General features: G+C 34.7%; 2 protein-coding genes across 8 annotated transcripts; both read right to left on the bottom strand.

Moving 5' to 3' along the window:
* Nucleotides 1-483: 483 nt before the first annotated feature.
* LOC126702671 (protein FAR1-RELATED SEQUENCE 5-like) lies at nt 484-4244 on the bottom strand. Its single transcript, XM_050401481.1, has 3 exons — nt 4055-4244; nt 2158-2719; nt 484-1225 (listed from the first exon to the last, which is right to left on the bottom strand). The coding sequence occupies exons 2-3, from the start codon at nt 2713-2715 to the stop codon at nt 1013-1015; spliced, it is 771 nt and encodes a 256-aa protein (XP_050257438.1). The 5' UTR covers nt 2716-2719; nt 4055-4244; the 3' UTR covers nt 484-1012.
* A 3358-nt stretch (nt 4245-7602) lies between these two features.
* Nucleotides 7603-18448, bottom strand: LOC126701900 (protein FAR1-RELATED SEQUENCE 5-like). 7 transcript variants are annotated; one of them, XM_050400338.1, is made up of 5 exons: nt 12293-12772; nt 10374-10920; nt 8945-9149; nt 8148-8187; nt 7603-8055 (listed from the first exon to the last, which is right to left on the bottom strand). In XM_050400338.1, the coding sequence occupies exons 2-3, from the start codon at nt 10911-10913 to the stop codon at nt 8946-8948; spliced, it is 744 nt and encodes a 247-aa protein (XP_050256295.1). In that variant the 5' UTR covers nt 10914-10920; nt 12293-12772; the 3' UTR covers nt 7603-8055; nt 8148-8187; nt 8945. The 7 variants fall into 7 exon arrangements, with proteins under 7 accessions (XP_050256295.1, XP_050256294.1, XP_050256293.1 ...); XM_050400337.1 differs by having other exon boundaries at nt 7603-8187; XM_050400336.1 differs by lacking the exon at nt 8148-8187 and having other exon boundaries at nt 12293-12771.
* Nucleotides 18449-26538: the final 8090 nt, after the last annotated feature.

Genomic DNA, 26538 nt, shown 5'->3' with positions numbered 1-26538 from the left:
CAGTTCTACCAATTAAACTTAACATCTGAAAGTAACAAACTTAAACCTTAATATCTTTCACAATTGGTGTAATCTTCCAAGTTCACGTTTTTTTCCTATGAGGATGTTGTAGAGGAGAGAATCCATTTCCATGACTACTTTTGAAACTCCCCTGATCCCTTAGTGACTGGCACAGTGGCATGAATAGGTCGCTGGCTTCACAGAAAATTATAGTATTAGCATGAACCTATATTCCTTGTTTCATACAGATTAAAACCACTATTCAAGGGTAGAAATTGATACAACGATTATTATATCACACTTGCAGGACAAACCATAACTCAAAGGTGTATATTTTTTCTTTTTTGGCTGGATAACCAAAGGTGTAAACTAACTAGCAAGTACTGAAATCCATATTCTGAGCCCACAAGCCCCAGATCTCATACATCTAAAAGTGCTTTAAGTACCCAAAATTCAACCATTCACCATAAAGGAAAATGACTCTTAGTACAGGCAAATAATACTTTCTCCATTGCTAGCTCAACCTCACTGCAAGTGCAATCCATAGGGAAAATTACACAAAATTCTTTATCAACATATTTAACATGAAAACGTACAGTTACATCAATGAGCAAAAAATTGTACAACTAATCAAATTAAAAAAAAAAAAAAAAAGTTTTACATAAGAATGATAGTATGCTTGTACCTTTCTCGGCTCTTTGGCCAAGACAATATACCCCAATTCTGCAAATAATGATTCAGCAATTCTCCAAGAAGAATAATTACTCATGCTATACTGCAAAACATTGATGAGATCAAGCATGTTGTGCCAGGACGTCAACACTCAAACTGATTTTCTCATAACAATTAATTGACTTTTAGGTCCTTGATCTTTATCCACTTCCATGATGAATAACAGGTGAAGCGGGTATGCTAATTGACCTATGGCTCGTGAATAGGATTATTGGGCTTAATCAAATAATCCAGGGAAAAACCAGGATTGAGGGAAGATACAGTTCAAGCTGCATTAACTCTATCCACTATCAGCTTCCGATTGTTCTTCCTCAATATCTTTAATGCTTTGAACTATATCAGCGACTTTTTTGGATATGTGTTCTGTGTGTTGTTCCAAATCTTTCAAAATCATGTTTAATTGTTCTTCATATGCAGCACATCGACGCTTACACTTTTGCTTCTCATTATACAACTCAAGGGACAGCTCACGGATTCTCTTATCTTTCTCATCCTGCAAAAAAGGTGAATAATTGGGTTTGCTACATATGACATTGCAATGGCTAAAGCATTACTGATAAATCAAGAAACAACAAATTTAAAACCCTGGACATAAGAAATAGCAGAAATATCCAGTCCAGTTGAAGATAGAATTCACACTGAGCATGTACAAGATTCAATCTATTTTCAGTGATTCCTGCTAGTTGTGACATATTAATTCACATTGGGGGTTTGAGTCTTTGTGTGGAGTTCAGAGGGTTTTATTGTATTTCAATACCCCGTGATTGGACAATATTTCAGTTAAGTCTCTTGAGTTTCTACTTGACCAATGAACCTCGAAAATTTAAAATTACTTCAATACCACCCAATTGTTAGCCTCAATTAAATAGAGGAATCCAACTTAAGCATGTGACTTTTTCATCTTTTTTTTTTTTTGGGGGTGGGGGGGGTGGTGGTGTTAAATTTTTGTCAAAAGATATGTAAAACAAACCAGGCAAGCCATTTTAGCATCAAGATTTAGATTAAATTCCTGAGTGTAGACCAGACAATGGCAGACCCACTTCCAAAACCCAAATTCAATCATTGAGTTTTTCTATGATGGCGCTTCAAATGTAAACATAATAAAATTAGTCAAAACCATAACTATGGCCTTCATATAGGTCTTGGCTGTAATTGGTTGTAATGACCAACACACAGCAAGATCAGGCTTGATGCTCCCTGTGCATGGTAATAAATTAATAATCTTACCACCGTAACTCATTCAAAAAACATGGATCAGCAAATCAACTGCAATAATATTGTATCAAGTATAGTCAGATACTAAGATATCAATCTCAAACTCCTCACTGAGAGCTTTTGGGATCCCTTCCGGGGAAATTTACCAGGACTCAATAGTTTCTTGAGTTCAAGTAGTGATAATATTATAAATATCAATCTCAAACATACCTCACTAACTAAGTGCTTTCCTGATCCCCGCCATGGGACTTTACTGGGACTCATTAGTTTATGATTATGCTCTTTCACAAATTTGGTGACAACCCACTTCACTCCATCCCTTAAAGCTAGCCTTATCATTGCCTGACAGCCCTCTCGGGTAACAGGGGGTGGAGGAAGAACTCTGTCTTTTCTATAAACATACTTTTTTGCACGAAAGCCTTCTTTTGAACAAACAAAATCTTGACCAATAACCTGATTGTTCACTCGTGAACGACGGTTATGGTGTATACGTACAGTGAAACCAGTGCGCCTACCATAGGTAACATAAAATTCTCTAGCTTCATCTCTTGAATTGAACTCCATGCCTATGTATGGTTCTAAAGCTTCTGCATTCATAGGTAAATCTCCAACAGATTGATCTGACACCCTGTCATCTTCACCTACACACAAGTTTAAGTTGTTTGGAAGCCCATCTTCTATCCTTATATGCTTCTCATATGTTTCAGCTTGCAAATCTAGGTCACTGTCATCTAAGTCAAATCCCTGATGAGGTTCATTATCCATCATCCTCCTACAGTAGAAATCAAAAGGGTCATTCTAAATGTAATATCAAGCTGCCCACACAAAAAAAATCTAGAGAAAAATTGCATTCAACATGTAAACCTAGCTACACTTTTACTACAGTTAATTTCTTGATCCTCATTTTTTTTGAAAAAAAAAAATGTCTTTAAAAATCAATGCTCAGTTCTTTCTGCTCCAACAGCATCTGTAATGATAATGAAGTTAGGGGATGACAAAGGCGTCAAGGTAATTTTTTGATGATGCAATGTTTCAATGATCTTTCATTGCACACAAAAATTTATTAACAGTAAAATGGTCATGGTAACATATTAAGCATGCAAGAAGAGAACCAAAGGATAGAAACTTATATAGGACAAGGAAACAATGAAAAACACATTGACAATTCACAAGTAATACTTCAAATTAGAATGTAAAAGACATCAGGAAAGTTATTGAGGATGATTTGTATTCATTGATCTTTTAGAGAGAATAAAGTCATAAATGATAAGATTTTGATTTAGTTATTATTGAAAATATGCAAAACTTATTAACGCTGAAACAACTATCAATTTTTCAATTACCTGAATTATATGACAAAATAAGGTTTCAATCATGAGTAGACCTCTACTAGTGGGACAAACAGAACTACTAAAATCGTCTCAAAATCTTATAAGACTTAAAGGTGGTCATTTCAGGGCTAATTGGAAGCTAAGCGATTCTGGTATTAAGGATTCAATGTAGCTATTGAGTATTGACACTAACCTACATGGTCATTGACTCATTTACAATTTCCACCCTAACCCACAATTATTTTTGCAATATCAACACCTTAATTCAAGATTAACTTGCAATGCCCACCCCAATATCTAATATCAGTATTAAAATGCAAAATTTAGAAAGGTCCACTTGAGTGAACATTACAAATTAATTTTGATACATTAGTGCACACTACCACATAAACCAGCCCACTAATTTGGTAATTTCAACACTAATTTTGACTGGTAAACTGATCTCCAATCTGGGTATTGAATATATATTGATCACAAAAATTTATAGTTTAGGATGGACATTACAAATAATCCTATAGTTCATGGTGGATAGTTACAATAAACCCCGGTATCAAAAAGTAACTTTTCTCAACTCAAATTATGTTTTGCCTAAATATTCCAATGGATAGGAAAATTTAGCCCCAAAAAAAATGGTGATTTTCTTTTGGGTATAAGAAATAACTAATACATATCTTGGGCAAGATTAGAAAGTCAGCTCATTAAGGAAAAGAAAAAAGAGTGTGCCATTCAAAGAAGAAGAAGAAAACAAAAACTGGTATTTGAGTTGATGAACTCACCGAGTGGAAAGGGCAAGTCCTAGATCGAGATTGAAGCGTGCATGGTGGAAAGAAGTAGAGGAGTTTTGAGGTTGTTCTTCTGACTTCTGTCTTTCTGTGTTCTGTTCTTGTCTTGCTCGATCTGCTTCTTCTTCTTCTTCTATGTTGGGGAGTTTGGTTTCGTTTGTTTTTGCACACAGAGAGAGAGAGAGAGAGAAGTGGTGGGGCCAGGTCCGAGCTGGGGTCCACAGTGGAGAAAGTGAGTGTACGGACACGAAGGTTGTTGGTTTTGTGTCTGTGTGTGTGCGCGTGTGTGATAGTGATAGGCTAGCTGATGTGATCCGTCGTTTTATTGCGTGTGTGGTCCAATCGCCAATAAAGTGCGTTGACATTATTAAAATTCCTCTGTTTGTGCGCGCGCGTGTGTGTGTTTTTTTTTTTGTCTTTCGCCAAGCAAGCAAGAGAAAATTAAAAATAGGTTAAATTGCTGACTACGTTTTGAGAGTGTTTGAATTTACAGCATGAAGTTACTTGGCACGAGTTTGGCTCATGTTTAAAAAGTCAATTTATTTTATAATTTAGTTTATTTTTGTTATTATTTATAAATCTTATTACATTTTTTTTTTTTTTAATTATTTATGAATTCTACTATACTATTTTAGTTAATTTTTAGATTTATCTACAGTACTTTCAGCAAAAAAAATTTCAGTTTCAGTAAAATAAGTGAATCCCAAACAGATTCTTAGTGTGCGTTTGGGTTAGAATGAAAAATTAAAATTATTTCACTATTCAGTTTATTTTTGCTACTATTTATGGGCTCCACTGCACTTTTTTGCACTATTCATGCGCCTTAATATACTATTTCAACTAACTTTTACCTTTATCTACTATACTTTCAGTAATAGTTTTTCAGTTTTAGCAAAATAAACGGTATCCAAACACATCATTAATATAAATTTTCTGTTAAATGATCAAATAAAATGATGTGAAGCCTTTTTATTATGCCATGCCATGTTCAATTTTTTTTAATTTTTTTAGGTTACAAAATAATTTGGCATCATTTTAATGAACAAATTAAACTCACATGGCAAGTTTACGTGGAACTATGGAAAATATATGGATAGAGTCATAGAGGGGCTGCTGATACAAATAGAATAAAATTTTAGAGGTTAAATTCAAATTTTAAAATTTCAGGGAGTAAAATCCAAACATACTTAAACTTTAGGGGTATATTTTGTAATATACTGTAAAAAATAAGATAAAATAAAAAATATCAACTAACATTTTTAACAAAAATAAAATTGGGGAAACCTATATAATTGGTGTAGTTCATAATTTCCCCCCTAAGCTTAAAAACCGAGCAATTTTTCTCTTAAGTTTTGGAAATAAGCAAACACCCAAATTCAGTTAAACCTTAATAAAATCTTTTGATCCTTGAAATATTTTATTGTGTAATGTCTAAAATACCCTAACGTAATATTAAAATCAAGGAAGTCAATCTCATACCGGAGGCTGTACCGATTTGACTAGTGGAACGATATATTTTGGTATTAGTCAATACCGGTGTACCGTTTTGAATTTACTGTTATTTTTTATATTTATAAATATATATGTATATATATATATATATCTGTGTGTGTGTTATATAATAAATATAACAATTTATCATAAAACATTACCTCAATTCAAAACAAATTATTCATGGTTTTAGACTTTAGCATCAATTAAAAGAAAAAAAAAAACAATATAAAAAATAGAAAACTTATTTTTGTTCATTGCATACTAAGATTACAAATAATACTAATAAGTTAATGCAAATAAGTTACCATTTTGCCTTTACAAAAATTCAAAAATTACAAAACTAAAAAAAAAAAAAAAAGAGGTTTTTTTTCTGTACCAACCAGTAATGCCCAAAATCGGCCGGTATGACCGGTATTTAAACCGGTACGAAATGTTGGCGTTTCGATATCGATATACGTATCGGTACGGTATCGACCACCTTGATTAAAATCTCTAAAAATATGTTTTTCCGTCTTTTCACCACCACCACCACCGTCGCACATACAACCACAATTCCTCAACTTTCAAGCATTCAAAATGACGCATTTTCCATGTATCGTCCATTATGATTGTTTGTGTGTGATTTCTAAGTTTGAAATTTGAAAATATCCCCATGATTTCTTTTTACTTTGTATTAGATTAGTAGTCTAGAAGTAGTAAACAACCAAACATCAATGATATGTGGTCTTGTTTGTTTCACTTTCTATTGTATTTTTGTTACTCTTCACCACCCCATAATGCACTGTTTTGGTTTGAGTCTCACCCGATCTAAATAAAGTCCTTAAAGTCAACTTAAACGCAATTACCAATGTGAGAGTGTGTGCCATGGAACAACCTCGACTGCTTATTGTTTGTGTCGAGATTCAAGGATTCATGATGGTGGTGCTTGTGGAAGCAACATAGGGAGGACTTGAGTTTTTGTTTGAAAGAGGTAGAGGAGGGTGAGGGGTCGTAAATGCAGTTGTGGTCCATTTGTGGTGGTGGTTGTGGTGAAAAGAAGAAAGGGCTAATTTTAGGATTTTAATATACTAATTGGGGGTATTTTAGACATTGCACAATGAAATATTTTAGGAATCAACAAATTTTGTTAGGATTTATCTAAGAGTACAACAGTAAGAGGGCATTTGCTCATTTCCAAAACTTTAGGAAAAAATTGGTTGGTTTTAAAGTTTAGAAGAAAATTTGTGAACTACCTCAAAGATAAGGGGGAAAAATGCTTTTCCCCTTTTGCTCAAACATATATGTATATTTTTAAATTACATGATTTATAATTATTAAAATACATGCTTCACCTATATCATTGAAGATTTCTTCAATTGTGTTTAAAGAAATTAGATACATTTCAATATGATTACTACTTTTTTTGTATATAATTTCTTTCTAATCTGTGTGGCGTCACTTTTATTGATTTTTTTCTTCAGTTGGGTTTAAAAAGCATTAAGCCCATTTCAAAATTATTAATATTTTAATGACTATTTTAATATGATTATATACTAAGCCGTGTGGCTGTCACTTTTATTGATTTTATGTAGCATCTCATCCACTGATTGAATAAGGAGTTTCTTGAATTTCCAGTCAGTTGTGGAAAAACATTAGGTAGAGCAAACGAAAGCTAACCTTTTGAATTTTTTATGCTCAAATATGCTTTGTAATGGTTGGTTTGGACTTTTTGGACCTCTGCAGTTCTTAGATGAAAGAAATGTTTGTTAGGAATTAGGAGGGCTTGACATTAGACTGTAGAAAGAATCGACAGGGGAATAAATAATAAAGTAGCAAGGCAAGTCCGCCTTTCGTAAATAGAAATGTTTGTTTCTATTTACGAAAGAACCATTTCTAAAAATGTCTTTGACCATGCATTTGCAGCCAAATTTATTTTAAAAGATCTAATCAGGGCACCTAATTCAAATGCAAATTAATCAAATAGAAAAGCTATCAAGGTAAACCCCCCTTTTTTTGGCCATCTAAGAACTCTCCTCTGCTTAGAGCCGTATTTATTTGGCACAAAACAATGAGGTAAAATGAAGTATACAACTCAAGAATTACAGAAACACAAGTTTCTCGACGCAAATGCTCAGGGGATCCACAACCAGCAGACTCTGCTGTTCATCGAGTTTATGTTCTTCTATTGCAGGTGTGGAGAAAGCAAACAATGGAAAAAGAAAATGAATAAGAAAAGAGAAAGCGGAAGTCATGCACCCGCATGGATGAAAATGTACAAAATGCCTTCCATTGTTCTATTCTGGCACATCACACCTAAGTCATCTCAAGAGTCTTGGATTAGAGCCATCAGCTGGTACCGCAATGACAATGCATCCATAGCTGAGAAGCTACTACCTGTGGAAGCTAGAAAGGATGTGAAGGAGTGCATCAATATGCATTTAACATATATTCTTAGAACTGGGATCCCATTAGTACGAAGATCTAATCATGCTCGCCATAGTATGCATCAGCAATTCAGCAGTCTGCACAGATAAGTACTTGCCTGAAATATATCTGGTGTAAAAATTATCCAATACCCAAATGAAAACATACTGAACAGGAAACAAGAATCTACCTGAAATTAAAATTTGCATATATATGAATCATGCAGTTGACTGCAAGAAGGAATATAAAAAAGCAACCTTGTGATTCATACAAGCAACTTCAAGAAAACAACTGGTGCCAGTTGCCAAAATGATTGCTACTGGTCATTCCAGAAATTCAATGTCTAGAAGTCTGAAACTTAATAAGATGTGTGTCCATCACTCTACACAAATTATTAAAAGAAAAATGGGACAATACAAATCTCAAAAAATTACTCAATCTGATAATTTTAATCTCAGAATTCAGATAAATACGGGATCTCTTTTCAGCTTAAAACTCAACACAGCCTTATCCGAACCATTGAAGCTATTGTAAAAACATAATGCTTGGACATGTACTTTTCTGGAGCATTTGATAGGGGGACCAAGGGGAAGTCTTCTTAAGCTTTATATTTTTTAAATGTTATTGATGCCCGAACCTCAAGAACAAAAACAATCTGCAACATTAGGGTGGCACCAAGATCTTGCACAAAAAATGCATTGAGTAATGGAAGCACATCTACTATTAGAATGCTTACAAGAACATACAATAACTGCTCTATAAAGTTTACTATTAAGAAAAAGGTTCATAGGTGAATCATAAGCTTGCCTGGAAAGCATTATAAAATAACTTCCGCAGACCTTACTAGAATGTAGCCGCTAGCCAGCCAGCCCTAGAGGCAGAAAGATCTATTTAAAGAGAATCTGAAGTTGTCAAAGGAACTTATCCATTTAATAAGAGAAAGTATATGCAGGTCATGTTTAACAATAGATATGGTTCAAATATTACTCTAGTCAGATTGTGCACTGTCTTGCTCCTCAGATTCAAGTTCTGTCATATTGTTTTCAACCACTTCAATTTTTAATGACAGCCTCTGAGTATACTCCTCAACATATTTCAAAACCAACTGTAGTTGCTGCTGATAAGCTGCAGATTTCTTTTTCTCACGATGAAGCTCTGTGGTTAGTTCCCGGATTTTTAAATCTTTCTCATCCTGCAAAGAGAGAAATTAGATATAGTAGACCCTGTGGAACTCAAGCTTATAGAAAACTACAGGAATTACTAATTCAAGATAGGAGACATGAACAAAAAGGTGCATGACAAAATATTTATTGGGGGTTGAGCTCACAACTTGATTAGTCCAACCAAGCACATCTTGAACTTGGTCTAATCTGTGACCAAATCCAACCAACTTATGAACCAAGAAGAAAATGGGTAGTAAATGGTTCCTGAGTATCCAACCAGAAGCACGCATGAAGGGAGAAGATAGTCACCAGTTTATACCAAAAATAGCAATTTCCCCAAATCATTTTCTTCCCTTTTATTGTTCATGTCATAACTTTTAAGCAATCAATTGTTTAGGCAACTAGAATCTAAGATCAAATCAGCTTTGAACCACGGGCATCATAAAATATCATCCGGATGGATATTATTCCATGCCCACTAAACATAAAATGACCTTAAGAATCATATGAATTGCTGAATAAGGGGATAACAACATGCAGGCAAACAAAACCTCCCACCATCATGAAGCAAAAGTTAGCAACATGCAATATATAACCATAGGAACGGTGCATGCATACCATTGGAAGGGTGGGATGGAGATTATAAGTACTTTTTATTTTTTATTTTTGTTGTTGTTGATGTTTGCTAAGGAGAAGGAGGGGAGTAGATAAAAGCCTTATAGCTGTAAGCCCCAAGCCCACCTTAAAAGGAGTATTTCTAACTCCCAAGGAGACTATGGGTACTCAAGACCAATTATTTGCACTTAAAGAAGCCTTTGTTGGATGGGTGACTCTAATATATGCCTGTAATGGTGCTAGACAAATGTGCAAACATCTACCCATTTGTGATAGCACACATATATCATCTCACTTGAGTAGCCACTACTCTTCATGCATATGGCCAAGCCATTATTACTTGCTTTTTGAACACATCCTTCATACTGCTCCTAGATTTCATAATGTAGAGATTCCTTCATTTTCATTTTGCATTACCACTCATCCCCAGTCATTCCCATGACCTAAACATTCTTTGCATTTAAATCTTTCAATACACAAACATTTTCTGGTCCATTTAATTCCATTCTACCCAGTTTTAGATGTCAAATATGTGATATAGTGATGAAATTAGAATTTCATTTCTCAAGAACTCATGGGAAACAATATAGACAAAAACAATAAGCAAACTCTTCTATAGACATAACCCGCAAGCATACCTCACTGAATGCTAATCTATGTGATCTTCGAGGTGGAATTTTGCTAGGATTCAGCTCATGATTATGTTCTTGCACAAAACCATATACAGCCCACTTTCCCCCATCCTTTGCAGCTATCCTCATCATTGCATTGCATCCCTCTCTAGTGGCTGGACGTGATGGAAGAGCTCTTTTTTCTCTATTTTCATACTTTTTTAAACGAAAACCTTCTTTTGAGCAAACAAATTCCCGACCAATTATTGAATTATCTTTAAGTGAACGGCGTGTACGATTATTTCGTATGGTAAATCCCATACGCCTACCATACATCTCATAAAATTCTCTAGCATCCTCGGCTGATTCAAACTCCATGCCAATAAATGGTTCTAAAGGTTCTGAAGTTAAAGAAAAAGCCTGAAGAGATGGTTGAATTATGTTATCATTTCCATCCAGATTATCTGATAACTCATCATCTGCTGTTTCATGACCATCAAAAGTTTCAGTTAGCCACTGCCTGTAATTTCTGTTTGATTTATATCCATGACCAGAGGGGCTTGCCATTATCAACCTACCAGAAATTGAAAAGTTTATGGAATTAAGCAACATCAAAGAGAAAAATCCTAAAACAATTGCAGCAGAAAAGAAGATGCAGTAGTTAATACTTCCACTGCACCCTCCAGAATATGAGACAAGTTAAAGATTAAAGTAAAATTATTGATAGCCCTCAAATTTTATGAAATCAGATACACATAGAAATAAAATAATGGTAACAAGACAGCTACCTTCTCTTATATGGGTGATCAAATGCAAGGAAAAACCTTATCAGATGATTTCTAGTTATACATCTTCTTAGAAAACTATCCAACCTTTTGACATGTTTAATGTAGAATATGGAAATCAAGTGCGTATTAATGTAAGTATATTCGAGATACTTTATGTCACACTAGCTGAGCTAAATGGGAGTCATTTCTCACTAGATGAAGGGTGCCTAATCGATGTCTTTATGTATGAAGACAATGAAAGCTGATGGGTCCAAGGTCTTTGCTGTCTTCATGCCTAATGCATGTTACTAAGATATATTGGACATTCCTCCCTCACAAGACTTGCCATGTCAGAAGTGTCATCAAAATTATGGTTAATGATGTCTATTCTGACACTTAAATAAGTGTTCACTTTTACTAAGTAACAATGGCCTTTGACTGACAAAGTTATTCTTGTCGATTCTAGTTAACTCAACTGGCAAAGTCTTTTGTTATCAAATAAGGGGTTTGAGTTCAAATCTCGCCTACATAAAAAAGAAACCAATTGGTGCCTTGGTTTAATGGTCAAGAGCGATTATCATAGAGTGGATGCCACAAGTTTCCAATCCTATCATATCAATCCAAAAAAGATATTATCCTTTTTGTTAAACAATGTATCAACAAGTAGTTTTTTGAACTATTATCATGTTCTCTATATGCCTTGTTCACATATGTCTACAGACAGCCTATTTACATTATAGTAAATATGCAAACTTTTGGGGATTTTTTGTACCTATATACGCAATGTATGTGCCAAAACAACACTTATATCCGTGTTAACAAATACCAGTACATTCAGCTCACTCCACACGTTGACTCAATCAAGTAAAAAATCCATAATCTATTTACATTATCTAATATTACTCACATGACCCAATTTCAATCAAAATTCAGAATTTCTTTAACTACAGACCAGCTTTCCCATTCTAAACAATGAAGATTTCAATGTTTTCCCAAAAATTTTCAACTCAAGTAAGATTCATGCGGATCCACGAAGTGGGTTCTTTTCCAATCTTTCCATCTTTACATTTATGTATCTTAGTCTAAATATTAAAATTGGGTTCACAACCAAACCTTCCATTACAAATTTCTACAAGGAATTATATGTTTACTATATTCTAAAAAGTGACAAAAGCATACCACTGAGTTTGATTTCTTCAAGGCAAAAGGCGCCACATTTCGATGTAAAAGATCAAGAATGTGAGGTTCCAACTTCTAAATCCATCTTCCAAGTGTAGCAAACACTTTCAGTAACAGTAAGAAGTAGAAAATGAGAATGAAAATATTGGAAACCACAGGAGTAGATAGATTTGGTGCGCTAGCTCAGTGGGGGTTTGAATTTGGCAAGGTACTTTTCAGTGTTGAGCTCCAAGTTGAAGCAGAGTGGAAGTGGAAGCATCACAGAAAAGGGGTTGACATATTTTGGTCCTTCTGCGATGACTATTTGTAGGGTCGGTTAAGTACTTGCACAACCTCAAAAAACAACTTAAGTACAGTTAATAATGAATAAATGGGAACCTGCACAAATAATCAGAATCCTATGTACGTTTAATTTTAAGGTTTCAGACTTCAGTCACTCAGAATGATTTGAGAAAATCTAGGGACACAATTTTTGTGTCTGGGGTGTTGCCGCAATTCCGATGTTATCGATTGTGAATGATGTAGAATAAATGGTGGATCTATGAACAAGTGATTATTTATTATTTAATGTTGATCACTTCAACAAATTGTAATAAATGATGTTTTAGAAGGGTTGAAATTTTATAGCCAAGTGGTTGATATTTATCTTAACTAATCCAATTTAAGATTTTAATATCTAACTAGAATATATTTAGATTTAAGTATGATTTACTTTTTTTTTTTTTTTTTTTTTTACAAGATAGAATTTCTACTCTAATCTAATCTAAGTGTATATGTGTGTGAAATTCCCTCCTGAAAACTTGAATCTCGGCCCTTGCCCCCCACATCCTACAAGCATTTATTGTTGTGAAATGATCACTGCACCAAGGGTGTGCAGTAGTAAGTATGATTTACTTAATAAAAGAGTAAAGAAGTAAAAAGTAATATTGGAAAAAACATACTAAAGGTTTATCATCCAAAATAATAAAAGGGAATTCTAAGGTTGGTATACAACTTTTATGTCATAATTTTTGTTATTTTTGCGAGTGACAAAGGAAAAGTGATTTTTTTCTTTTTTTTGAGTGAAAATGATCCTCCATCACTCATAGTTAACAATTTCAACAAATTGTGACAAAAGTTATGACAAATTATGTGATTTTAGAACAACTAATTATTAAAATATTTTATTTTTTTGGAGATAGTAGAGGGGTTTTTTTCTTGGTAGCTTCTACTTTATATATATATATATATATATGTTTGAATATACGGTATCTATTTGATAATGATTATTTTTATCATTAAGTTTAGTGGTGGAGACAAGATTCCCCTTTTTTGACTATAATAAATTTCTTCTGTTAAATTGATTTAACTGAATCCCACTTCATAGTATATACTCGATGATTAGAATTATGACAATCAATTTCTTATAATATTGCTTTCAAAAGAATAATTCAAGAATGCTCACTGAACCTCACTTGCAAAGTTACATGTTGGTTGAGCCTCAAGTTGATAATATCCCACTTGCATCTCTCACGCTTATCTCTGGGTATATTTACAATTGGTACATTCATTGAGACATCTCTCTCTCTCTCTCTCTCTCTCTCTCTCTCTTTGTGGATATGGCTTTTTCTCCTCATTGCCATGGGCAAATGTTACTTTGCATTTTGCCTACCCCTAGCCCAAGATGATCCTCCTAGTAAGAATGCTGCTTTTAGGTTATGAGCATTGCCAACAAGTACCTCATCCCAGTGGCTTATTCTGTTATTCATCATTTATGCAGGAAAATATCACGACTACTTTGTCATGAAGAAGCTTTTGGTGTAGCTGTACACCAACAAAAATGTAATAATTCGGTTTGAAATAGTGTAAATAAGTAGTACTTAATTGATCTGTATTTAGAGATTGAAATGTAAAGGTCAAAACAAAATACAAAAATGCATCTTCTAAAAACTATTGTAGAAGCCTATAAATTATCTACATACACTAGAGCACAGAAGCGCAGTCATAGCAAATCAGTGGTTAACGTGCTGCAATGAAGTTGGTTATACAGTCGTAAGAAGTTAGCTGATTCTTGCCTCTATTAACAACAGCAAGTTTTTGTTCTTTTTGCAATAATATGAACAGATTATATATAGAGGTTTTATAATAAAATGTCAGATCCTAAGAGTATTGACTAGGCTTTTGGTCTTCAGATTCAACTTCCCTGATCCTGTGAACTACATCTTCAACTGTTCTTGATAGGCATTCAGTGTGTTCTTCAACATATGTCATAAATGTACGCAGCTGTTCTCGACAGGATGCCAAATGCTGATTCGCACGATGCAGCTCAGAAGATAGCTCTCGAATTCTCCTATCTTTCTCATCCTATGACGTGACATTTTTTTTGTAAGTATCCTATGACATGACATCAAAATTCATATACCATTCGGATCATTCAAAACCAAGATAGTAGATGAATGCCAAGAATTGGCCTCCAGAACATTTAACCCAGTATCTAATGAATCATATACATTATAAGACTACACACAAACATCAATCAAAAAGCTCAAACAGTGCTGTGCTGGCTATATACTTTCTTATTAAGAGTCACATCCAAAATCAGACCAAATATTGTTCTTACCATTTCTACTGCAAAGTTATGCTCTAAGACAAAAGATTGATGAAAGAAAGAAATGTTTCATATACAAGTTAAATCAATTAAGATCTAAAGTCAAGCAAGTACAAATATAAGGAAATGAGCAGAAGAATTAGATGCAATCACCAAGACACAGGACAAGCAAAAATATAGAGCAGAAAGTAAAAGCACAATCAACAATATCTATTGTCTGGTTTATAATCAAAGCTTAATTTTACAAAGCACCTCTCTCACCTGCAAATTCAGGTTCCTTTTTAATTGCCTGGCAAAGAAACAAGACCCTAAAGCATCTTAAGGACATGCAAGAGACTGGCAGCTGATTTTATTTTCTTTATTTTTTATTGAAGCCAATTGAAGTTGATTTTATTATGCTAACTTCAACTAATGACCTCTAATCCAATTTTAAAACCACTTCAGATAAAATATTATCCAAATGAAAAATTCTCTCAATTTTGGAGTTTGGAACATCTCGTCCCTCCACAATGATCCAAACAAATTTCTCATCAAAATAATGTTAATTTCATTGCAACAAAAAGGAACGAAAACTAAAACTTATGCAATTGCTATAACAGACACAACTCATGATGGGCTAAAAGAACACACTAGAAGGATCAGGAAAATTGAGATTGCTTCCAATTATTCAGTGAAGGAAGTATTAAAGACAGAGTAGTGAAATGCCAACAGATTTTACATCATTCTAGCCAATGATTTCAATATTGACCAAGATGTAACACAATGGACAAATACCAAATAGGTTACCTTATAAAATCTTTTCTTTCTTCTTTTTTTATTTATTAATATTTATTTTTTATTTTATTTTATTTAAATTTTAAATAGGATGTTCCATCAAATAATGTACCTTTATTTTACATCATATTGCACTTAAAACTTGAATTAAACAAATTGGAGCCATTGAACTGCCATCTTCTGTACACACAATCATAAGGGAATGTTTCACCACAAAACACAAGAAGACCAAAGACCAAATATTGTTCTTTCCATTCTTCATTGAAAATCAAAAGAGGTTAAAGGAGTAAAAAGCTAGCATCCCTAACAACTATTACTTATAAAGATCCCAAAAACTTTTTATGAAGTTAGGCTCAATGAAAAATTATCAAAACTAACAAGCAATTATAACCTATGGTCCAACGCCCTGGTTTCTTTTTCCTTCATTTTTTTCCCAATACTGGGATGCTTACAAATGAATATAGTTAAAAAAAAAATTGCATTGTTCAGATAACAAACAAAAATCCCAAAAGATCTTTCTGTTCAATTTTGTGGGTTACTGTCTTCAAGTTGAAAGATCATAGCAATACACACACACACACTCTCAAAAAATGAGACGAGGAATGAGAGAGCATGTAAATAAAAGGCTAAAAGCAATTATATAACCAACTTTAAGGAAACTTACTGGAGTTGGTCGACCCTTTTCTGAGGAAATAACTAGAGGATGATTATGATCCCTCACAAATTTTGTGACAACCCATCTCCCAGGCTTCTCCCTCTTCACCAAAAACATTGCCATGCAACCTTCCCTTTTGCTCTCTCGCTTTCTAATTCGGACCTGCCCTCTCCTTTGACTGTTGACATTAAATCCCTCTTTATTACATGCAAGGCGTCGAGAGATGATAGATCCATCACGCTCTGACTTTCGGGATGATACAATTCGTGTTAAAAATCCTAACCGCTTAGCATATTCATCATAAAATGCTTTGGCAGCTTCTTCAGATTCAAACAGCATACCCTCATATGGTTCTTGATTAGCATCAACTTCATATATACCTGATTCACCTCCTATAGAACTGTCTGCTATTACATTTTTGTCTTCTGCAAGGGGCTCTGTATCCACTGCAAGACAATAGGATAAGTTTATCATTTGCTGAACATCCAAGGCAAAAGTAGTTATAGTTGAGGCATCTAGACAGACCCAGAAGGCAATTGGCCTTTGATTAGACACACACATACATATTTACATAAATATGTACATTATTTGTACATGTTTCAATGGTACTTGACATAACACTGAGCAGTGAGCACTAATATCCTACTAACATGTAGGATATTGTTGTTCCCATTTCAACTGAGTCTAATAGGCATTAGCAGTTCACGCAGCATACAGCCAAACAGTTTTCTTCATCATCATCATCATCATCATTATTATTATTATTATTTGATTGGTGATTACACACAAACCAGTGGATCTTGAATCCACGACCTCGCACTCCACCTTACTTTTACAAAGTAATTATTAGGCACTTCCAAAGTAGGGTGACGTGGTGCTCCTTCCTCTCAAATTGATGCTAGGACTTACTTTGAATGTGAGAGGAGAGAGGACCGTGCCACTGAATTTTGGGAATTCCTAATAATTTTCCATTTTTACAAGGGGAGGAGCTACTAATTGAGCTAGAGCTCTCATTCACACTAGTTTTTAAAATTTAAAATTGCTTTTTCCAACTGAGCAACTCTGCAAGTAGCTGCCTGTGAGCACAAGTATTCAGGCAAGAAGAAGTGTACTTTACCCTAAATAAAGGATCCCAAAAAATGTTTAGCTAATCAAACATTCAGTATAGACCTAGAATAGATATTACATTACTCAGTCAAGATGAACCAACCAACATATACAATGGTACATGTCCAGTCCTAATAAATTAGAAAAATCTATCAAAAAGTAACAAATTTGCAATAATTTCAACATCAAATTCCCATTTGGACACCAAGAGAGAAAAGAAAAGGGGAAAGAAACATAAAACCTTTCCCTTTCCCACTGTCTCTCAATACAAAGAAACAGGATAAAAATCTAACAGAACTAAGCCTCAAACAACTATATTTGACTGAATTCAGTTGACCTTTTATGTTCCAACATACCAAATTACCAATACAAATCCAAACTTTGACACCTTCAACGTTTCCTCAATTTTTTCATTGTGACCAAACAGGGCCTTATTTTACATTCCACTGTTATTTGTCAAATCTTATTACATTTATATCAACTGGGTCACCTAAAAATCGCTTTAACCAGAAGAAAACAAATCCCAAGCTTCAAAAGCTCACTTCTTTTCTCTTCCTCACCTTTCTCAGAAACCAAACAGAGGGGGTTGAGGAAATAGAACAACAAAACAAACCACCACAACCAAGACATAAAGTTAAAAACTTAACCAAAAAAAAAAAAAGTTAAAAACTTTACTCAATTGGGAATGTAATTGAAACAAAGAAATAATGAACAATTTTCGATTTTTTAAATAAGGAATTAGTTATTTGAATGGAGGAAAAACAATGGAAACTAAATAGTTTATGTGTAGAAATCATATATAGAAAGGAAGAAAAAAAAATCATGAAGGGAAAGAAGAATATTGTGATAAGAAAATAAAGAAAGAAAAGCACTAACTTGAAGTTCTAGGCTTGACGTCACTTTAGCTTCTCCTCCTCCTCGACCAAACTCCTAGGAGTCCTAGTTAGTACTTCGTAGAGAGGCAGTTTTCAGTTGCTCTGGTTAAGGAAGTACAAACATTTTATTATTATTATTATTATTACTTCTTTTTTTTTTTTTTTCAAAAAAATGAAGGAGACAAGACAAGTGGTTGACGTTGAACGATATATATTTGCCAATAAAAAGGAATATTTATCGTTGTCGTGGTTCGTATGTAAGCTATAAATAGTATTATTAAATTAAATATTTAACATTGTTTGTTTAATTTTATGGTAAAATATAGTTGACATTTAGATAGGAAGAATCTAGTTAACTAATTTAATTTTTCTAACTATTTAGTTAGTAGTTAAGGTTTCAAAACTATTCTTTTTATTAGCATCTCGAGTCTTTGAGGCTCGATTTTAGCCTATAAATTGAGTCTCAAAGACTCGATTTTTATGGTCTAATCACATCTGATGTGGCATTTCTTTGCCACGTGATAACCACCTAGAAATCGAGCCTCTAAGGCTCGATTTATAACCAAAAAAATTTTTAAAAAAATTTGAAGTATCATGCACTAGCCAAAATACCCATAAACAAATTTCAAAAATCCCAAACACGAGACTCAGATCAGAGGGAGAGACAGCAAACAAATTTCAGAAATCCCAAACACAAGAGACTCAGATCAAAAATCCCAAACACAAGAGCCTCAAATTAGAGGGAGAGAGAGCTCACCTCACTGGCGCGACGGCCTGGGTCGCGCGCGGCCTGGGCTCGCATGCCGGCCTGGGCTCGCGCGGCCTGAATTCTGGTGATTTTTTTTCTCCAATCTCCATCTTCTCCAATGTTCTGTTGGTTTTTTTTCTCTCCGATCTCAATCTTCTCTCTCTTTTCTGTTTCTGGGTTTTTTTTTTTCTCTGGTTGTGCTATGATGTTCTGGTCTGATTTTCTGGTCTGATTTCATCTTATTTATAAGGGTTATAAATCGAGTCTTAGAGACTCGATTTCTATGTAATTGCCACATAGAAAAATATGCCACATCGGATGTAATTTGAGCATGAAAATCGAGTTTCTGAAGCTCGATTTATAGGCCAAAATCGAGCCTCAAAGACTCGAGATGCTAGAAAAAAAAATAGTTTTGAAACCTTAACTACTAACTAGATAGTTGGGAAATTATGACTAATTTCCCATTTCGTCCTTTAGACAGGTTTGAGCTTCTCAAAAATAATCGATTTAGTCCCTAATCACGGTGAGAAAAAAGAGAAAATGATTAATAGTTTCGGGACCTAATTGGGTTTAGACATAAATACATTTTTAGTTCCTACATTTTGACCTTATTTCTATTCTGGTCTATACATTTTCATTTCACAATTTTTAGTTCATAAACCAATTAACACGTGTTACTTTTGTCCTTTTCGTTAGTCAATAGACAGAAAATCTGAGGTGGCTAAAGGAGGAATTAAAATATTATTAAAAATTCACCGTGACACTCATCACCCATGCCACATGGGTTTCCTGCCCCTTTATTTCACACGTGACCATCACTACTGCATAAAATCCCCCAAATCAATACTAGAAACCCTAAATTCCCAAAATTCAAGCTTGGACCTCCACCCACATAGCTAAGCCTCATCTCCCCAAACCACGATAAAAAAAATCTTCGAAGCCCCAGACCAAAATGGAAGCAAGCTTTTCAACAAGTTCCAGTGTGAGGAAGAGAGCACCAACGAGGTGCTACTATAACAAAAAACCTATCCTGGTTGTGTCGTGGACAGCAACAATCTTGGCAAAAGGTTCTATGGTTGTCCAAATTACTAGGTATGTCAATTTTAGTAAATTGTTTGAGTGGGTTTTAGTACATTAATTACAGTATGTTGTTTCAATTTGTTACTGCAATAGTTTCTGGATTTTCATTTTTCAAAGCATTATTTGCATTTCAAGTAAGGCGAAAGTGTAGGTTCTTCCAATGGCGTGATGATTAGATATGTGATTGTGGTAAGGTGTTTATCCCATAGCAAAGGCAAATGATCATCACACTTGAGGTTGAGGTAGCAGACTGCAAGAGCAGAGATAAGTTTTTAATTGTGGCTATGGCATTGTTAGTGGTGATATGTGTAGTTCTGTGTTGATTAGGTAGGGGGTGGAAATAACTTGTGTGGTTTACTGTGGTTGGTAGTGTTTGTAGGGTTGCGGTGTTAATGTATATAGGACTAGCAGTGTGCTCAATTTTGGTAGGATTATTTATTTGCAATGACACACTTGCTGCTTATTTGTATTATTTCTGTTGTGAAATAAATGAATACATTTCTCCTTAAATGTGTGGATGTGTGGACTAGTAGTGTGATAGTGTAATGGTTTCATAATCATTTTTCTAGAATTGGAAATTTGAAATAGTAGGATGTTGTGTGTTGTTGCTGCTGTGCTACTTGTTATGACATTATTTGGGGCATTAGTTGTGTTATAAATAAGTACAACAACATCCAAGAATATGAGAATTGAATATTTAATTGAACTATGAATGAAGAAACAAAAAGCTATAGAGAATTGTCCTTGTTGAACCATGTAACATAGTTCCAAGTCAAAGCACCAAAGAAAATTGGTATTAACAGATAACATATTCCAAGTCAAGCAAGTAACATATTTCCAAGTCAGGCACTAGTATACACATATAAAACAAGACTGAAGGAAATAACAAACTTAACATCTTAATTAACATATTGCCAATCTTAACCCAAACATCTTCATAGTTATCATTACTAAAGCAAGACAAAAGAAGTATGTTTAGATCAACAAAAGGGCATTGTTCAACTGCCAATCTTAACCCAAACAACAGGGCATTTTTTAACTACAACAGTGACGGGCTTGACTATAATTATACAAAACACAAGTCATTCATCAAAAACAGAAAACAACAAGCTATTCATTTCTTTGGACCATGCATTGATGACTGACTCCCAGCAAACTTGATAGCCTCCATGAATCCAAATGCATTCTTGGAAGCATTCAGGGTCTCTGATGTGACCATCATTTTCCTCCTCAGTCTTGGAGTTGGACTGCTGCGTAAGTTGGGTGGTGCAATTGGATTGGAGTTGGACTGATTTGCATAAACTTGAAAGAATGAGCTTCTACTAGCCTGAACTGGATTGGATGATCTTGTGGGGCCCTGAGGTGGTGCACTTGGGCTAGATTGGCTCATTCTAGTTTGGTGTGCACTTGGACTAGAGTTGTGCATGCTAGACTGGGGTGGTGGAAAGGTGTGGCAGAGCTGTGCATGGTGTACTAGTATGGTGCCCTTAAGCTGGATGAGCTGTGTATGCTGGTCTAGTATGGTGCAAATGGCCTGGCAGAGTTTGTCCATGGCTGAGATGGTGCACCTGGACTGCAGCTGTGCATGCTAGACTGGAATGATGCAAATGGTGTGGCTGAGCTTGTCTTGTTAGCTGATTGATGTTGGAAGAGTTTTTGGATTTGCTGGTCTACAAACAAGAATGTTACCTTATTGGCTGCACTGGTTTTGTTTGCGATGCCTCGTAGTGAAGAGTCTCCTCCAATCTCACCCTTGCAACTTCTTTTATTGTATCCTAATTTACCACAAGCCTTACACTACTTGGAGATACAAGCTCTCCTACCTGCTAGTTTATTAGGCTCTCTTGCTCTCTTCTTCTTAGGCCTGCCAGGTACTCTTCTTTTAATAGGAGGCTGAACAGGTTGGACATCACTAAACCTCCACATATTTTGCCCATTGATAGATGTAATTATTGGCTCATAACAGGCCTTGTATGTGGAGACATGGAAACACTTGTACACATATTGCTTAGCATCTCGCCCGTTGAAAAATATGCAGGAAATTGCATGGGCACATGGTATGCCAGTTATGTCCCATTTCCTGCAACTACAGTGTGCTTTGGCCAAGTTCATAGTGAAGTTTTGCAGTCCATTTTTAACCTCAAACTGTGTATGACCTACCCAACAAGCAAGCAACCTACTGCATGCAATTTTTTCCTTATGCAACCTCTTAAGCATTTTGGGGCATATCTCTGATTGCACTTTCATGATCATTTGTCTGTTCTCTTGAAACCTGGTTATAAGATGTGACCTGATGGACTCCAACTGCAATCACACATAAACTGTTAATCAAACAATGTATTTAACTAACAGTTATTGAAAGCACAAGATTCATTTCAGATTAATTATAGGCTTAGATCTGAACTTCAGTATCCTGTTGTTAAAACTCTCACACATGTTGTTCAATATTGTATCAGTCAACCCATCCTTACTGAACATGTGTCTGGCCCATATGGTGGTCGAATGAGCTTGTAGCCAATTGTGTGCATTTTCATCAATTTTCTTCAGTTCATCCATCACCCTATCAAACTTAGCTTTATAAGTAGCTTTGGCTGCTTTCCAAAACAAGTCTCTAATCAGAACACCAGGATGGTTCTTCCTAAAATTGTTGTAGAGGTGTATACAGTAGATCCTATGCTCATATTGTGGCTAATTGTCAATGAAAGTTTGCACCAACCCCTGTTAGTATAACAAGAAAATATGTGATGTAAGTAACTCTATACATTCAATATGGTAATGCATATAAATTACAGTATGTGGTGTTTGTAACACTATACTACAATATAGTAATAAAGCTACATACTTTCTGCTGGTCCGATATAAATATTCATCTTATGTTCTGACCTATGCCTATAAGTAGCAAATTTATGAACCAAGTCTAGGAGTCTCTAGTTTTAGCCTCCACTACAGCGTATGCAAGTAGGGAGCACTCTTCATTAGGATCTCTAGTAACTGTTGTAATTAATTGCCCACCTGACTTAGTTTTCAAATGGCAGGCATCCAAACCAATGATTGGTTTGCATCCAGCCAAAAACCATTTCTTGCAACCCTCCAAGCATATGTACAACTTTTCAAAATAAGGAACCCCATAGACCAAGTCTATCTCAGCAGCCAAATCACCTTCATTGAAGGTATGTACCTTCATAAGTATGCTACTGCCAGGGCTAGCCCTCCTCAATTTCTCATAATACTCTCAAAGCTGATTGAATTGCTATGTGTAAGCCCCATCAACATATTCTTTTGCCTTCTCCCTAGCCCTATTAGCTTTTCCTGCACTTATATTTAGTGTAAACTTCTTACGTACAATATCTTGGATGTCTCTTAGTTTCATGTTAGGTTGTCTTTTCAGCTTCTTCATCAACTTCTTCCCAATGTATGAAGAAGTGCACCTTGGATTCTTATAACTCCTAGAGCATGTGTGATCTAAATTCAGTATTCTTAGTTGGTAGTTCTTCTCTCTTGGCACCTTTGTTAGATAGGTTACAAACTTGTCGTTTTCCTAGCAAATTGCTCTTACCTTCTACAAATCACTTTTTGCAAATCTAATCCCTCAGCCACCATGAATTGCATAATTAGTTGTAGCTTCTTTAGATTGTTTAGGTATTGTGAACAACATATCTTTCTCAAATCTGATATGTTCGGCCTTAGTAACTGGCTTAAACACTAGGAAGGTCCTCTTTTGCTTAGGTTTTTATCCTCTTTTGCTCAAGTTTCTATCCCCTTCCCTTTTCCATAGGTGTTTTCAGTTCATCCATAGAGTTATCATTACTATCATCCCCAATATCATCACCAGATGATGATTCCTTAAGATTGTGCAATTCCTCACTCTTATAATCAGAGTTCATTACACCAGCACCCATTTGTACTGGTTCAACAACATCCTCATCATCATCATTACCATTTCAACTATCATTACTGTCCTCAACAAACTCCTTCTCATTAGGATTCACAATATCTTCATCCTCTAGGCCACTTCCCCCATTATCACCTCCTCCACTGTCACTGCTATCAACTATAACCTTGTCCTTAGATGGGTGCTAAGTCAAATATTCCTTACCTACTCTCCTAGAATACACCTTTGCAGCATCAACCTCAACAATATCATCATCATCAACCTCCTTAATAGTTGGTGTTTTACCTTCTCTCTTAAAGTAGGCTTGTTTAGCGTCTAGTTCAATGGGATTCTCATTATCATTGTTATGGTTTTTATCACTAACATACATATCATTACTACCATAAAAGCCATAAACTCCATTCTCATCATTGTCAGCATCTTCACTACCATTATCATCATTGCCATCATCATCATAATAACCTAAAAGGTTTTGCTTCACTACCAATGGCTGCATATCTTCCCCAATATCCTCACCTTCATCCACTAGTATAGGATCATCCACTAGGTGCTCTACAAACACATGAATTTTTTCATGGCCCATCACTAAATCTGTCATGAACATGGCATCATGATCATCAACTATCAAATGGAAATTAGCTTTCTCTTGATCCTTACCAGGAATTTTATACCAAAGCCTGCTTATAGAGATGTATCCAAAGTCCCTGCATATACCCTCAATCTCTGTCTTGGACCACCTATTAGGGTCATAATTTTCCATTACATCCACTTTACCTCCCATATATTTTTTAGGGTTATCAGTAAAATACCCACCATGATGTGCAAACAAACTAAATAGGTCATCCATGTTGCATGCAAAACACATATAAACCATTTAAATAATACTGACTACATTCCAAAACAGTACTCATTAGTTAACAAAATAGCACACATTATATAACATTATTTAACAAATCAGCATACATTATATAACATTATTTAACAAATCAGCACTCATCATTCCACAATCCATCTCAGTTGTTTTGAATTATAAAAATATTAGAAATGCACATTATCTTCAACAGGGGAATAGATGGACCACATTGGAAAGCACAAACAAAAACATATTAAACAATAATGTCATAAAAAAACAGACATATTCATAGTAATCCACATATGCATAGTAATCCACAAACAAACACATGTTAACATTATATATCATAAACTCACTTTCATAATGACTTAGCATTTTGGCCCACTAATTCAGTATCACCAATTCATCACCAATATGCTTTTCCCACACATATTTGACAGTATACATCAAACATAGAATCAACCATTTTGAAATATAATAATGTTAGGCAAATATCACTATCTTTAATAGGGGAAAACAGGGACCACATTGAAAGCCACAAACAAACACATACTTAGACAGGGACCAACAAACAGTCAAAAGTCACTAAACAAAATAAAGTAAAAAACCAAACAATCAACATACAAAGCAACATTGTGGCCCCTATGCATAATATAAAGCTATATATAAAGACATAGACAAACAGAGAGCTAATACCTATGTGTTTGGTTTTAGTTCACAAAGATAGAGGTCTCACTGCTTTTCTTTTCTCTACTATTTCAAGAAAAATGGGGTTGGGTTTCACTTTAGGAATCTCTATGTGTTTGGCAATTAGATTGGAGTTGGGTTTGGCTTTAGAAACTGAGATGGATTCACCACAAGAAAATCTTAGATGGGTTTGTTTATTTGCACATTGGGTTGGGTTTGGGTATTTGCATTTTTGGGTTGTAGGAGATGGTTGATGTTGTTTGCTATGGTGGTTTGATGGCTATCTTAGTTCGAGAGAGAGGTGGTCTGACTGAGGGTTCATAGAAAGAGAAGGTGGACTAATTTGGGGGTTCACACGCACCATAGGTGGTTGAAGTGATGGTTACGTGTGAAATAAAGGGGCGAGAAACCCATGTGGCATGGGTGATGAGAGCCATAGATGATTTTTAATAATATTTTAATTCCTCCATTAGCTATCTCAAATATTTTCGTCTATTGACTGACAGTAAGGACGAAAATAACACGCATTAATTGGTTTAGAGATTAAAAGTGGTGAAATGAAAATATAAACACCAAAATAAAAATAGGGTCAAAATGTAGGGACTAAAAGTACATTTGCGCCTTGGGTTTAAAGACAAAGTTGATCAGTTTTGAAATTTTTTGAAACTAACTGTCATTAACCCAAACTTTAAGAGTATCAATTATATTTTACCCTTTTTTTCTCAATATGAGTGGAGTTTATATGTTCAAATTTATTAGTTTATTTGATTTTCAAAAAAACTCAAATTTGTTGATGAGCTGGTTAATAAATATATTTTATTCCATAGCTAGTAAACACCACCATTAAAATTTTCTATCTCTTCACAAATCTATTTTTATAATTAATAAATAAATTACAATTGAAATTGTATTATTTGAATTACTTAAATATAATAACTTTTTAAATTTTTTTTACGAACCTATAAAATTTGATTTATTAACCTTGTAA

This window comes from Quercus robur, chromosome 10 (assembly GCF_932294415.1).
Source record: "Quercus robur chromosome 10, dhQueRobu3.1, whole genome shotgun sequence".
NCBI classification, from domain to species: Eukaryota; Viridiplantae; Streptophyta; class Magnoliopsida; order Fagales; family Fagaceae; genus Quercus; species Quercus robur.
Note: the sequence above shows the minus strand (reverse complement) of the source record. Positions and strands in the feature narration are given on the sequence as shown.

Excerpts from the sequence above, each read along its gene's own strand:
- LOC126702671 (XM_050401481.1), bottom strand. The coding sequence starts at position 2,715 with ATGATGGATAATGAACCTCATCAGGGATTTGACTTAGATGACAGTGAC. Across the intron at positions 1,226-2,157 it reads GAAAGCACTTAGTTAGTGAG|GATGAGAAAGATAAGAGAAT; the intron begins GTATGTTTGAGA and ends CCTTTTTTGCAG.
- LOC126701900 (XM_050400337.1), bottom strand. The coding sequence starts at position 10,913 with ATGGCAAGCCCCTCTGGTCATGGATATAAATCAAACAGAAATTACAGG. Across the intron at positions 9,150-10,373 it reads ATAGATTAGCATTCAGTGAG|GATGAGAAAGATTTAAAAAT; the intron begins GTATGCTTGCGG and ends CTCTCTTTGCAG.